This window comes from Halichoerus grypus, chromosome 12, assembly GCF_964656455.1.
Source record: "Halichoerus grypus chromosome 12, mHalGry1.hap1.1, whole genome shotgun sequence".
Taxonomy (NCBI): domain Eukaryota; kingdom Metazoa; phylum Chordata; class Mammalia; order Carnivora; family Phocidae; genus Halichoerus; species Halichoerus grypus.
In genome coordinates this window covers 12,616,709-12,632,904 of record NC_135723.1, presented here as the reverse complement: position 1 = coordinate 12,632,904, position 16,196 = coordinate 12,616,709, and the positions used below count along the sequence as shown (strand labels likewise).

Genomic DNA, 16,196 nt, shown 5'->3' with positions numbered 1-16,196 from the left:
TGAATCAGAGTCCCGTGTCTGGTGCTGTCTCTCCTGTGGCCAAAATACATGGGTCAGGAAATCAAGGAGTTAGGAATGGCTCCATGAATTGTAATGTCTGAAAGGCCATTCTCGGAATTTTGGCTTCTCTCTCTACAACTTTAAGCTCTGGGGGTTTAATAGTCACACTTCATAGGGAAAGAAAGCCTCTACCAGGTGACGCCATACAGATTCACTGAACTGAAGATGAGGCAGCCACCTGACTCTTTAGGGATTCAAATACCAGCGACAAGTAACAAAGGTGGTTACTGCTGGCTGGGGTAATTGCTCCTGATTATCAAGGGAATATAGGGTTGGTACCACACCATGAGGCCGGGGAGGACTGGGTCTGGAACCCAGTGCATATTCTTGGGAGCCTCGACTTAGTACTTCCGTGTCCACTAGTAGAAGTCACAACAAAACCGGATTCAGACACATCAGGAATGAATGTTCAGGTTGCCTCACCGGGTAAGAGCATTGACTTACTGAAGTTTTGGCTGAGAGTAGAGAGGAAACTTGGAAGAGATAGTAAAAGAAGGAAGTTATAAAGGTCAGTGACAGCCTCGCGAATAGCATAGCAGCTATGTGCATTTTCCTCTTTGTATTTTATAGCTTTTTTGAGATGATTTTCCAATTAGTACTAGGTAAGAGGAAATTCAGATAGGACCGTGGCCAAGTTTGGGGAATAGCATTGCATGGGGACAGATACCATGACTGTTGAGGTTTTTTTTCTCCACTGATTCTGAACAGAGGGCGTCTTTGTTTATACCAATACAGCATCGTTTGTAGTAATACGAATTCATTTGCATCTTGTTACGTGGAAACAGAGCCGTGTTGCTCTGTGTTTATAGGAAAGGGTATCCATGGACATGCATCGTAGAAGGGCTGAACCAGTCGCTGAGGTGTTTCTCAGCGGCATATCCATGCTTTTGTATTCTGCTCTGCGATGTTGGAGCTGGGACTTCCCGTCAGAACCTTGCAGGCACTCCAGGGAGTCAGCAGGTGAAGAAGAAAAGACTTTCTCTTGCCGGTTTTTCTGCTCTCTTCCCATGGACTCCAGTTCATTTGCGGTTCCTGTGCTCATCACGCTGGCAACACCCCCACACCCCCCGTGGCAGCAGAATTTTCAGGTGGCGGCAGCTGAGTCCAATTTCAAGTTTTCCGACACTTGCAGAATTCACTTCAAAATGTCCTGTCTCAGAGAAACCAACTCTCCCTGGCCACCACCTCCTCGGAGATCTGAGTTTCAGCTCCACAGCGCCCATCTCTAAGGGCCCAAGTTTAATAATTCTAACACTTTCTGTTTCCCCTGGCCCTGGGTGTGCTAACTCCTTCTTGTAGTCGCTACCTTTGTAATACCTTAGAGTTCTCCTGTCTGTTCAGTTACCTTGCTACCAACTTTAGGGGGAAGGCTTTTTATTCGATTATCTCTGAAAAAGAGAAATGGTGTGATTTCTGCCTCTTGACTTGACCCTGACTGATACCGGAAGTCTCATAAAAGCACTTTAATTTGGAGAAAATTTTGTGTAGGAAATGTGAAATATGCCACAAGGGAAAATATCTCATAAATAGAAATTTTCCATCAAGGGGGTAACTAGACTGAGTTGTCCTTTTTCCTCTTAGTTTTAGCTGATGAGGAGACCTACTTGCAATCACTGTAGAAGCAGCCCCGCAGAGTACAAGCTAACAAACTTCTTCCCGCTTGCATATTCACAAATCATTTCCTGTCTCTGCCCACGAGAGGTTCACAGGACTGTTGTAAGTGGGGCCCTAATACCTGTGGGCAGTGCCAGCAATTCTCTTCCCCAGTGGGAAATTCCCATGTGGTTCATTTGTTAAATTCCATTTAAGAACTTCCAACTGACACATTTTGCTTACTTTCTAAAAATTTCAGGATTCAAAAATCTATTACATAAACAGTTTTATGCATAAATGCTCAATAATGTATTATAATGAATGTCTGCCAAACTCTGAAGTGAAGCTGACAATGAAATATAGAAAGTGAATGTCCCTTTTATCCCTATTTTAATAATAAATAATTTCATAACATTATCTATAGAATTCAGGAAGACATGAAGAATGCCCTAATCACAAAGACTGAGGTATTTAGGACAAAGTTGTAAGTTTATTTACTCTCAGCCAATAATCCAACCACCAAGATCAATTTTATATAACATGCAGACTTCTACAGAGTTCTAAAGTGACAGTGTATCAGCAGATACAATAAAATTATGCATAATTAAAAAGAATCAGAAAGTTTTATAAATTGACATTTAATATCTATCTGAAGAATTATAATTTGTATGTATTTCCTACACTAGAAGGGCTGTGATCTCAAAGGCAAGAGCACGTGTTAGTGTTTGTATCACCTGATATGGTGTCTGGTTGTATTGGTTTTATATTATTGCTAAAACAATTTTTTACATAACGTCTTCAAACAATACAAATTTATTATCTTATAATTCTGGAGGTCTGAAATCCGAAACAGGTCTCACTGGGTTAAAAGTAAAGATGTCTGCAGGGTTAAATTCCTATGGGGGCATTAGGGGAGAATTAATTTCCTTGTCTTTTCCACCTTCTAGAAACTGTGCATATTCTTTTGCTCATGGCCTCTTTCCATCTTTTATTTTTTTTTTAAAGATTTTATTTATTTATTTGACAGGGAGAGACACAGTGAGAGAGGGAGCACAAGCAGGGGAAGTGGGAGAGGGAGAAGCAGGCTCCCCACTGAGCAAGGAGCCCAATACGGGGCTCGATCCCAGGACCCTGGGATCATGACCTGAGCCGAAGGCAGATGCTTAACGACTGAGCCCCAGGAGCCCCTCCTTCCATCTTTTAAAGCCAGCAATGGACATCTGAGTCTTTCTCATACTATACATCACTTTGAAACAGATTCTTCTACCTCCACTTTGCTCTTTTAAGGACCCTTGTGATTATACTGGGCCCACCCAGATTTCCCAGGATAATCACCGCATCTCAAACACCTTAATTTAGTCACACTTAGAAGGCCCTTATTGCTGAATAACACATTCACAGGTTCTGGGGATTAGGGTGTGGACATCTTTGAGGGGTTATTTTCTGGCCTACTGCCCTGGTCTGTAGCAGAGAACCATTATTGACTCAATTGACACAATAAAGTTGCACACTGTACCTAAAAGTAGAGACAGAGAATTTCCATGTATAAATATTTACTATGCAGTGGTTAAGGGTATGCAATGGTAGGCAATGTGGTCAGTATTTTTAAAGAAATTATCTTTAAAGAATTTGTTTTAAAATCATTAATTATTTATATATTATATGTTATGATGTTAATGATTATTTAAATATCTAATTACTGTCAAAAATGCTCATTGGTATGCAGGTATAACAAATTTTTTTAGATAGCACATATGTGACTTGAAATGTTTAGATGCACAGAGCAGGACAATGTGCAAGTTTTTCTAGAATAAATTCCTTGAAGTATGATTTCTGGTCGAGCAGGTAAGCACAGTTTAAATTTCAGTAAAAACTACCAAAATGCTTCTCAGAAGGCTGTGCTGATTTATACTCCAATCAAAACTGAATGGAAAATGCTCGTGTTCTCACACCATCGCCAATACTAGATATTACCAGTTTCTGCTGCTTTCACTAATCTGATTCAAAAAGAGGTGACATTTGCATTTTATAAATGTTAGCACTAGTACTTTCATTTCCTAGATTAAAACTGAGAATGAGAATTTTTTATCTATTTGTCTTAACTGTTAAAATTCGTTGCCTATTTATCGATTAGATTTTAAGAAGTCCTTTGTATATTAAGGATTTTAACCCCTTTTCTATTTTTTCCCTTAGTGCTGCTTGCTTTTTAACTTGATGCTTTTTAAAAAACAAACAAACAAACTTATTTATTTATTTTTTGCCAAACAGGACATTGTAGTTTTTAATGTAGTCAAATAAGTCAGGTATTTTTTTTTCCTTTATGACACCTGAGCTTTGCATCTTCCGTAAGAAGACCTGCCCTCTCAAAGCTATGAAAATAGCTGTATTTGTTATTTCTTTGACATTTTTATAGCTTTGTTTTTAGCTGTTTATTATATCAAGAATTTTTGCCTATGATGTGAAATAAGATTATAAAATAACTTTGTTATTTTTCCTTTTAAACCAGGTAGAAAGCCATGGATCCTAATGACATTGATTGTTGTTAGTCTTCTTTTTCCTGCTGGTTTGAAATAGTACCATCATGATGATAAATGTCATATATGCATGGATCCTTTTCTGGAGTCTCTATTCTGTTTACTGTCCAGTCTGTATATCTCTGGATTAGTTTCTTGCTGATTTTTAGTTACCCTAATTGTGTAATATGTCAGGCCAGATTTTCTTCTTTTTTAAAAATGACCTTGCTCATTTCATGGATCTATTTTATATAAATTTTAGAATGACGAGGGATTTCTTTTTTTTTTTTCTGATCTGTTAATTTATTGATAGAAATTACATATATCTGGAAATCAAATCACTTTTTGTATTTTCTTTGATTTATTAAATGCAAATCAGGAATTATTTTGAGGATGAAATATATAGGAATAAATTAGAAAAAACTACTTTTTTACTGTAACATACCTGGATATTATTTTTACTATTGCTTTTAAAATATAATCTCATAAAATCTAAGCTGTATTATTAAAAAGAACCTGTAAATTAGAAGAACAAGCAACAGGTTTTTCCAATTCTTTTTATTTAAAAAACACTGATAAATCTCAACCCTATAATATTCTCCTTCTTTTTAGTCACTTGAGTTTCAATAATGCAAAAATATTTCTTCTTCAGTAATTTCTTTGAATCCAATTTTCTTTTTTATTAAAATATATAATTAAAAAGGAGAGGTCTTATAAATGACTTATATGCATTATAGAAAAAAAAGTGTTCATTTTAATCTTTTTGAAATAATGAAAAAAATTTCAGTAATATCTCTTTAACTGAAACTCAAGTGACTAAAAAGAAGGGATTTTCTTTAATCTATAAATTAATTTGGGGTAGGGGCGCCTGGGTGGCTCAGTCGTTAAGCGTCTGCCTTCGGCTCAGGTCATGATCTCCAGGTCCTGGGATCGAGCCCCACATCAGGCTCCCTGCTCAGTGGGGAGTCTGCTTCTCCCTCTCCCTCCACCTCTCCCCACTGCTCCTACTCTCTCTCTCTCTCTCTGTATCTCTCTGTCTCAAATGAATAAATAAAAAATTCTTTAAAAAAAAAATTAATTTGGGGTAAATTCACAGTCTTACAATATTGAATCTTCCTATCCAGGAACATGGTGTTTCTCTAGGATTTAAGCCTTATTATATGTCCTTGGTAAGATTGACAGTTATTCTAAAAATATATTTTGCACATTTACTTTATCTTTATTCTTAGTTATTATATGAGTGTTGCTTGAATTCTGAATGAAATCTTTATGGGCTTCATCTTCTAATTTGTGGTTGTTAGCATGTGAGATAGCTACTGATTTTTATGTTGATACTGTTTCCATCTGGCTTAGTAAACTCATACGTATTTTAATAATTTTCTAAATGTTTTGCTGGACACCACACTGTTGGTAGAGAATGCTAATTTTGTTTCTTACACTACGTGCTTGATTCCTTATGTTTTTTTTTCCTTAGTGTTTTTGCCAAGACCTATTTTTTGTCCCTTTTATTCTACTCTGGGAGACTTCTTATGATCTTCCAAATCACTAGTTGAAATTTTTTCATATGCGTATCCACTTTACTATTTACTCATCTGTTGATTTGTTTTATTTCAGCCACATTGTATTTAATTTCCAAAAATGGTGATTCTTTCTTTTCTTCTTTTTCTCCTCTTTCTTCCTATTAACTGTTATCAACTGTTTTTTTTCCAAAGAATGCAATATTTTCTTTAGTCTTGTTGATTATAATTATAGTCCTTTTAAAAGTTCTTTTTATTTCTTTCTGAAATTCTTTTTAGGGATTAGTTCTATTTGGAACCCTTTTTTAAAAAGATTTATTTATTTATTTGAGAGAGAGAGTGAGAGCGTGCACACATGCATGGGGGGAGGGGCAGAGGGCGAAGAGAGAGACTCCCAAGTGGACTCTGCCCTGAGCGAGAAGCCCCACGTGGGGCTCGATCTCATGACACTGAGATCATTGCAATTCGGGTTTAGGATTCACATCAGGAGATAAAGCTGGAGCCAGGCTGTGAAGATGTTTACATTTATGGAGTTTGGACTTTACCTTGTCACTAAGGGAGTATTTCTGATGGGTTTTGAGCAAGGAAGTATCATGGAAAAAGTGGCTTTGAGGCTGGTCTCCATGATAAATATGAGAAGGAGATTCAGACACTGTTGGGGTAATCCAGGATGAGATCGTAAGGGCCTGAGATAAAGCAAGGGAAGTTGGAATGGAAAGAAAGTGACATATACAAGAGTCTGAACAATATAATTTTAGGCTTGGTGATTTCTTGGATGAGAGAATGAGGAAAAAGGAATGCTCAAAAAGACCTCAAGGTTTCAAGCCTGGGTCACTACACGAGGTAGTAGAACTAAATGAGGGGATAAAAAGAGGCTGTTATTTTTTTCCCCCCTGATTTTAGCTGTCATTTAAGCACTTTAACCCCATCATCATCTTTATCTTCATCTAATTTTTTCATCAGATGATTCATGCTTAAAAATGTCAAATGATCAGAAATGAAATATTTTATGTTTTCTATCCCCCGATGCTAAGAATATCCATTGATTTCCTAAGGTTGGGGGTCTGGCCGCAGGGATAGAATGTGCTGGTACCTGCCATCCTACTTACCACCAACACTACTCCGTGCGTCTGGCTAGCTGGCCCCAGTCCAGATCCCATTCTGGACCAGAAAGAAGGATATCAGAATGGAACCAATGCAAGAAGTCAATTCATGAAAAAACTAGACCTTGACCCGTTTGCCTTTCCAAAGAAATTTCAAAATTTTATGAAGACTTTTGCCAGTAAAGGTTGCCTCAGATGTACATGAAAATCCTCTCTTCATTCCTCAGTTTATGCTACTGGTAGATCTACACTCAAGAAACCCACTGTTCTCATAAGAGCACTGTCTTTTCTTAGGAACTCAGTTTCATTGTGCGCTGTTGAGCTAGTGGGTGGCATGGACATGGCAGCTACAAGGTTGACATAAGGGTTAAATGAGTGAATATAAGTAATATGTTATGCAGAGTGCTTTGCTCACAGTAAGCCTTGATAACTGCTAACTGTTAGAACTGTTAGGATTCAAGGGCATCTCTACTTTTCAGGGAGCATGTGACGTTTAAGGCAGAGATCTCAAATTTTAGTGTGTATGAAGATAATCTTTAGGTTTTATGAAAACACAGATTACCCAGCCTATCCCCAGAGTTTTGATTCAGCTGGTCTTAGGGGGAGCCTGAGGATTTGTACCTCTAGCGAGTTCCCAGAAGATGTTCCTGTGGCTGGTTGGGGACTAAGTTTTTGAGAACCAGTGGTTTGGGGGTTGGGACAAGGGTAATGCGATTTGTATTCATAATGGAGTCAGTTACTTTGCCGTTAGGAATTCCGTTCTTTTCTGGCTGTACATTCTGAACCCTGATCTGATGTGCTCTTTGTTTTCTGAAGCAGCAGAAACCAGTCAGCAGGTGACAAATTTCATTACTCTCCTTTCCTTGAATTTTCCCAGGGATTACTAAGTATACCACTGTTAGTGCTGGCACTTTTCTGTTATTTTAAGGATTTGTTGGTTTTTCCAAGGTGGTTTTCCCGCGATGCCAGAAGATGTGAATAAGAACCATCACATGGTGATGCTTGGGTCTATCCTGGTATTTGCTGTCCTGTAGAATTTATATGTTTCACTTAGTATTAATTTTAATCCCTGCTTTTCTTTCTCACATCCTTTTAAATTCTCATTTAATTAGTCAGAGTTACAAATGGCATCACTTCTAAACATCCTTGTGTAAGCAGAGCAATGTGGCTTTCGGCATCTCCGTAATGAAAGTTTAAACTACTTGGAACTCGAGCTTACATTCCTTTAAGTCTTTATGATCTAAATATTCTTTTCCATGATGCCAAAAGGTTCTGTGTGATCATCTAAAGTTTGAAATTCGTTTTCAAATCAAAGGCGCTGCCAAACTCAGAAGCAACTGTGTGAAGACAATGTGTGGAAACACCAGTCCTTACAGGTTGGTTTATAAAAAGAGTTGCAGATTGATCGGTCTTTGAAAAATGTTTGGTGACACGAAGCTCTTTCAATCAGTTCCAAATCTGGTAACTCTCTTGTTGCATTAGATTTTCTTTCCTTCACTTTTCTTCTCTTTCTAACAGAGACAGACACATCCCTTTTCCTGCGTCCCATTTTAGATGACTGACGGAAAAGTAAACACCAAATATGAGCATGTGGGGATGGTTTATTTCTTTTTACATTGACTAGAAGGCAGTGTTGAAAGGGAGACACTGCTGTCATTTCACAATGTAGGAAATTTAGAAAAGGTGTGAGAGCTGTTTTAAATAATTTCTATTTTTGGATTATGCCATTCATGAGGGTATGTAGTCTTTCCTTTAGAGAAGGAATTTGTTTAAACTATATCTGAGATCTCTTGGTGACAAATAAACAATGTGTTCAAAAGAAAGCCCTGTAATTTTTTCATTAGATGATTCATGCTTAAAAATGTCAAGTGATCAGAAACCAAAGACCCAATGATCGGGTCATTTGAAACATATGGTTCTGGGAATTATTATGCATGCCAACGCTAAATACGGGACCTCGGTCCCTTCTTTTGTCCTTATAAAGATAGCAGAGTCCTTAGTGCCTAGCTCTTTTCTTACACCTCACAGTCAGTGCCCTCACGTTTCCCTGACCTGGGCGGCAGCGCCGCGTTGGGGTAGACAGAAACACTTGGCAGTGAGTTTGCCAGAGTTCAAATTTCGACTCTACTGCTTACTGAGCCTTTGAGTGGTGCTGAGAAAACTGCTTGCCTTCCTGGGCCTCCTAATTTGTCAACTCAAAATGGGTATACTTACCTCGAAACATTGCGGCGAAGGTTAAATAAAATAACACCGGTAACGGCCTTAGACCAGTTCCCGCACATAATAGCAGACTCAGTCGACTTTAACTTTTGTTATTTACTTTGGTTGGACTTTCTGGTGTGATCAATTATTTCTCCCAGAGAAGGAAGATTGTGACAACCTCCCTGTAAATTGCTATTTGGGATATCATTTGGGAATGGTAGAGAGTTAAAATGACTCAAGTATTATAAATTCAGAACCATCTTGATGAAAATTGAATAAGTGATATTTTGGTCTTGAGTTCTATTTCTGCGTGTGAGAAACCGTATTCTATTACAGTAATTGCCCCGTATACTAACAATGGGAAATTCTTTTAGGCCAGTAGAGTTCAGATTCTTTGTTTAGTGAGATCTGTGATTTTTATTTCTGTTCTGTTTTCTCTGATGAGTGAAAAATTTGTACAAAAAAACATGATTTGTTAATTCCATTGAAACCATTAAGAATGGCTCAAGTTAAATATAACTTCACAGAAATGAATTCTTCTGAATATATATATATGTATATATGTATATATGTATATAGGCTTGAGAGGCACATTGTATCAGATGTATCAGATTTCTTACCCCAAGTTCCTACTTGTGCCTTGGTTCTTGCACCTCATTAAATCAATAACATCCATTACTTCTTGGGAAGGAAAGCCCCAGCTGAGAACAAGAGAGTCATAATTTGACTTTGAACTTTCAAATAGAATTTGTCACATTGATAGTAAGATCGTGGTCTTGAAGTAAGCACCTTTTGTTTACAAAAGCCATTCTTTTTGAGAAAGCGAAAAAAGAGGGGTGTATATAGTGATTTTCTTATAAATCAGAACTTGGAGGAGGGATCGAGGAGCAGAACAGAGCAGAGCACAGATCACCACACATGGGAAGTTCCCATGACATGAGAAGGAGCAAATGTCCCAGTGCTGGAGGGAGTTCCTGAAAGGGAAGTAGGTTGAGAAAGAGGATGGAATACCTTCACTTCCACATCCTGTGACCTTCAGGTGGGATCTTGCAACTGGGAGGGGAGAATTAAATATTAACAGATCTGTCTGAATTTGAGAACATTCAAAGTCAGTACTCCTTTTACTTGGGAAAAGCCTGGGAAGGTTGCAGACCCTTCCTTCATCGTGGCAAAATGTCTAGCAGAGAAGCCAGCTGAAAGCTTCTTCTTCCCCATTCCCTCTCCACTATCCCCGTTCTGAGAGGACCAGTGGACCAAAGGAGGATGTGGAATGCAGGGATCTCACTACCAGCCACAATGGCGAGCTTCATGGTCATCAGCAGTGGGTGCCAGCTGGACACCATAAAAAACCGGGCCAGAGAAATCACTCTCACCGGCAGAGGTGTCCCAGCAGACGGCAGATAGCAGGACATCTCAGCGAAGCCAGAGAGAACCCAGAGGCTCCGGGAACCAGATACTCCTCTTCACATAGACAGCACCATTTTGGGAAGAAGGATGAGGGGGGAAAAAGTCTTCCTTTTAATGGTCAAGTTAAAAGATTTTTTTGTTTGTCTGTCATCAGAATGAGACCTGAAAGGAAAATATTATCAGAGATAGAAGGTAAAGTAGGTGAGTTTACAACAGAAATTTCACCCCACCACAGAGAGTATTAGTCGAGACCATCATTCCGTGTTCGAAAGTACGTGAAAGGTTGGGTTTTCCAAGGCCTGGAAATGTGGGAAAAAACACAGCTCGTTCAACCCCACGGTGGACCGCATGCCCCCAGAGTCCCACTGTTTGGAGGTTGATAACCTAATTGCTCACCTGACTCCAATTTCTCTCCTTTAAGTTCTATCCTGCATGTTTCTGCCTCTTTTGTCGAGTTCTTCCTTAGCTCAAGAACCTCAGTGATGCCTGTGTTTGTAAAGGTGTGAAGTACTGCTATTCACTCTTGAGGTTTATTGGTTTCTTGCTTTATTGCTATTTTTTGTCCCTTTTGAATGGTTCTAATTATAACATATCAAGTTGGGAGTAGTTGTTCTGTAATTTTTAGCTACAGAAAATGACTATCTGGAATCTGTTATCTTTCTCTGCCATTACTTTTATTTGATACATTCTATGTATCAAATAAATACATATATATTTTTGGATATAATTGTTTTAATAAAGAAGCATATGGACCAATAGCAGGAGATGTACATAACCCTTCAAATTCTGCTGCTAAGCAATTGAATTCAGTGACCACACTGAAACTTGAGAAAAGCATGCTTACCATTTGGTTTTGTGGTATATTGAAGTCTTGTATGTCAGTTTTCCTGTTTCATGGGATTTGTAAGCTGAAAGACCTTGATGCGAACTTAATACAAACAAGATAAAACATTCTTAACAGAGTGTGCTGACCATATGTGGGGTTCATTTGATGGTGATTTTCGTTTTCTTTAGAAAACATCTCAGGAACAGCAGCAGTTTATTGTTCAGAAGTTTAAATCGCAAGACTGAAGGGCTATCATGGCAAGCATAGGCTCCATCATCTCTAAGGGTTTAAGTTTCAGATTGTGCTAACTGAATCTGAATCCATACTGTATCACAAATAACCAAGCCCAATGCTTTTCTGCATGTCATACATTCATTTAATCATTCATCCAGTCCCCCCCCTTTCTTTGCCCCCACTGTGGGTTAGGTATGTGCTAGGTACTAATGATGAGATGGAAGGAATGGAAGGCATAGTTTAGGAACTTGAGGAATGTAGAGTGTGGTCAGGGCGTTGCACCAATGAACAGGTAAATATTACATTTGTACGGGTCGATCTTGGGGCCTAGAGGATGAGCTCATTCAGCTTGGAGATGGTCAGGGAAGGGTTCTTTAAGTGTTGATGAATTAATCCATATCATCCAAACAGAGGAAGAAGGCTTTCAAAACAAAGGAGAAGAATGGAGGTGACACCTTTAGAGAACTTCGAGGAGTTTGGTGTGACCAGAACATAAGATGTATGTTGAGAAAATATAAGGATACTTCAGTCTAAGGACTGAAAATGAGGGTGGAAGCCAGGTCATAAACTATCTAGGTTAAACTTCATAAGAACTCTGTCCGGTAGGTGGTGTTATGTCTGTTTTATAGATGAGGAAACAGACTTGGGGAGCTTAGACATGCTTATTATGGCCACAGAGATGGGGGTCTTCTGACCACAAATTCAGTGCTACAGCTGAGGAGTTTATTGGATTTTTTTTTAGTCTCTTAGTGGCCTCTTCTGTTTTTAACAATATAATCAGCCATAAAATGTGAGAAAGTAGTAAATTAAAATTGCTTTGTGGTTGTGAACAATGCTATTTAGAAAATTAAACTACTGAAAAATGTATTAATAATAATAATAATGTGGTTCTTGCTCTTATTGTAACAGGCAAGAAGTTCCTAGTCACCTCCACGGTGGTGTCCTCATGGTTTGTACTGAGCACGAGCATTTAGAAAATATGTTTCTGCCATGTGTATGGAACAGTCTCTAGCTCCGTCCTTCTGAATATCCACCTGTCCAGAAGCCTGAGAGATGAGATCACATAGCTGAGGGAGCAGGCCTAAGGGATGGAGCAGACTGGAAGGGTGGCCTCATGTGGATTTTTATATGAGGTTGGCTAAAATCATTGCATGGTTTCTTCAGGAATAAGGATCCAACACTACCAAATGGTTTGATGTCTTAGAGTGACTTTACCACAGCAGAAACATTATAAGAATTTATTTTAGGGCACTTGGGTGGCTCAGTCAGTTAAGTGTCTATCTTCGAATCAGATCATGATTCCAGGGTCCTGGGATTGAGTCTCGCTTCGGGCTCCCTGCTCAGTGGGGAGTCTGCTTCTCTCACTCCCTCTGTACCCCACCCTGGCCCATGTGTGTGCCTGCTCGCTCACACTCTCTCTCTCAGATAAATAAAATCTTTAAAAAAAGAATATATTTTAGAACTCTTACAATGAAACAAAACAAGTCAAAACAAAACTAAGCCATGTCTTATGATCCTTTGGGGACCACAGAGGGAAAATCATCTTTTTTGAAGGGAAAATTCACTAACCTGGGGCCCATTCTCCCTAGGAGAGATCCTATGTTAGGCGTTAGCCAGGGGTAGGTGTGTGTATAATACATCTGAAATGGAGGGAAGGAACCTATAGGATTCCTTGTGTTCTCAAAGGGACTAAATAAATCAGGAAAGATTAGGAAACATTTCAAGTGTGACACCCCAAACTGAGTGTGTGTGTGTGTGTGTGTGCATGCGTGTGTGTGTGTGTGTGTATTGGGGGGGTGGCCTCAGATTACTTTTAATTTGTAGTATTGAATTCTCCAGATTTGATCCTAAGCAGGCAAGAGGTTTCAGAAGACATTTCATATTAACATTTGACAAAATAAGGTTTTATTTTTTTTAAATATTGAGCAATTTTCATAGAGTAACATACCAATCCTATTATCTCATCCAAACAATAGTATCAACATTGTTCCACAGCAGTAAAGCTTTTGGACCTATAAATGAGTGTTTAATATGTGAATTATAGGGCACCTGGGTGGCTCAGTTGTTAAGCGTCTGCCTTTGGCTCAGGTCATGATCCCAGGGTCCTGGGATCGAGCCCTGCATCGGGCTCCCTGCTCGGCCAGGAGCCTGCTTCTCTCTCTCCCACTCCCCCTGCTTGTGTTCCCTCTCTAGCTGTCTCTCTCTCTCTCTCTCTGTCAAATAAATAAAAATAAAATCTTTTTAAAAAATGTGAATTATAACAGTATTTTAATTATGATGAAATTAAATTGATACCATGTCATCCGTCTTTCAGCTAGTATGAATGAATAGAACAGCGGTCTTTAAGTTCAGTTGAGTTGGTTAACAATTCCTGCTTTTTTTTTTTATTTTTATAACATTTTATTATTATTTTTTATTTTTATTATTATTATTTTTTAAAGATTTTATTTATTTATTTGACAGAGAGAGAGACAGCGAGAGCAGGAACACAAGCAGGGGGAATGGGAGAGGGAGAAGCAGGCTTCCTGCCGAGCAGGGAGCCCGATGTGGGACTCGATCCCAGGACCCCAGGATCATGACCTGAGCTGAAGGCAGACGCTTAACGACTGAGCCACCCAGGCGCCCAACAATTCCTGCTTTTTAAAATTTGTGACAGGCTACTAAATCTCTTGATAAAACCTCCCTTCAAGACTTTTTCAGATAATTCAGAGTAGAATATGAGTTGCTATAATAACTGTACAAGCTAAGAAATGCAGCAGCTCTGAAATGCGGGTGCATTATTATGAAGTTTGTATTAAATAAAGAGCCAGAGTGTATAAAGGTAATTCAACTGTAAAAAATTTAATTTTATATTATCAATAAAATTAAAATCTGGGAATCATGCTTGTATCATCTGTAGGGTTTTTGCATATCCTCAATTGTTTGTTTCTTTTAAAGAGTAGCTCTTTTATTTTGCTCAAATTATTGGTCTCAAAAGGTAAATTTAAGTTGAATAATATTGCATCCAATTAAGCAATACATATTTCAGAATAGTAATCAAATATCAATAGTTATCTTTTTTTATGAGAGCTATGGAGAAATACAGAAATCAAAAAGCTGTAGTCTTGTCTTATCTGAGAAGGTTTTGTTGATTTTTACATATTTGGAGGATATTTTTTTATATGCTTTCTACTCTTTTGCAAATCTATTTTGAAATGTAGCTGAAGAACCACTTCTGTTTTTGAAGGTAAGAAAATGTCTATAATTCTGCTTAACCTTTTTAGAAAGAAGTCTGCTAACTTCTAACATATGATGGAGAAATTTTGAGTCCAATGTAAATTCAGATTTGTAGAAGAGTATCACCAAATCCCTTGATTTATCAGCTACCTATTTGTTTGATTGAAAAATCATTTTCTACAACATCCATTGTTTTCATAACTTTTGGAATGTTTCAGTCACACCTAATAATGCGCTATGGTGCAAGTCCAGCATGTTTTTAAAAATTATGTAGCTTCTTGCACATTATTAATCTCTACTTGTTGATATTTTGAAAAATGGCCATTCCTTTTGCGGATGCATGCAAAGATTTGCTAGTATTGGGAATGGGTTGCAATTCTTTAATTGCCATCTCCTCTGAGAACTTTATCACTTCTAAATCTGAAAGACATACAAGACAGAGTAGATACACTTATATTTTGCAGCAAAATGTCTGTATGTGTTAATGGCATGATATTAGACTTGGTTTAAATGGTTCGGAAAATAATTTTGAATTGCTACAATTGAAAAACAACTTATGTAAGATGATCCAACTGTTTTCTACAGTTTCCCTTTAATATGGTTTCTGATGTCAATTGCATGTATCTGATACAAATAGATTCTGTTTTTGTGGCGGACTTGTTGTCACTCTTGATTTTATCGAAGAGACTGAAGGACATTAAATTTCATTAGCAGTACTCGATACGAATTTGATCTTTGTTATACCAGTGCTTTTATATGGAATATAGGCAAGTTCGTAAGAATCAAAGACTTAATTCTTAAGTTAAAACAATTTTATCTTTCATTCTGATTTTCAGTAATTTCCAAAAACCTTCAGTCACAGTTGAAAAATTATTTATGCCATCTTAATGGTAAACATGTTTTTAAGAAATAAGATGTTTTCAACTATAAGTTTCGCCTACTCTCTGTTTTTCTTAACATGTTTTTATAATTTATGGGTGACAGTTGATCACAAAGGGATTCATTCCAAAACTGCAATGATTTTAAATATAATTATTTGTATGACTTATGAATATTTTTAGTGTTTTGTGAGTCACTCTTCTCTACAGATTAAATTTTTGATGGCAGGACAAATTCATATCGTTTTAAATGTAATATCCTAATTATCATTTATCTAAATATTGAGATGTTTTAAAATATACTTTGTTTTAAAATTTTTATAATGTAAAGATAATTGTGTGCATACTCTATCTCTTATTTTTATGTACCTCACACTGTATGCAGAATCCAGATTAAATACAGCACTGTCATCTATGAATACATTGATGGCAGATCTACATTAACAAAATATTTCAGTTGTTTCATCTTTTTGCCATTAACACTATGGCTTGACTTCCCCATTTTAATGAAATATTATAATACAGACTTTCATTTTAACATTATTGCTGAGTTAACTAAAGTTCGTAGGAACCCCGCATCAGTGACCCAATATTGACTTCTAAGTTTCCAAGTTGTACAAGTGCTTGACAGGTGTTGTTTATGCAGG

The 16,196-nt window shown here is 37.6% G+C and overlaps 1 protein-coding gene across 12 annotated transcripts in view; it reads left to right on the top strand.

The window, feature by feature from the left end:
• Window positions 1–16,196, top strand: part of SUGCT (succinyl-CoA:glutarate-CoA transferase) — a 773,157-nt gene that overhangs the window by 407,123 nt on the left and 349,838 nt on the right. The window contains exon 13 of one of the 12 annotated variants that reach the window (XM_078059979.1): window positions 12,365–12,738. The exons of the other annotated variants lie outside the window; for them this stretch is intronic. Within the exon in view, the coding sequence (XP_077916105.1) occupies window positions 12,365–12,379 (15 nt within the window). The 3' untranslated portion in view covers window positions 12,380–12,738. Of the gene's footprint in view, window positions 1–12,364; window positions 12,739–16,196 lie in introns of those variants that run through there. 12 annotated transcript variants of the gene reach the window in all.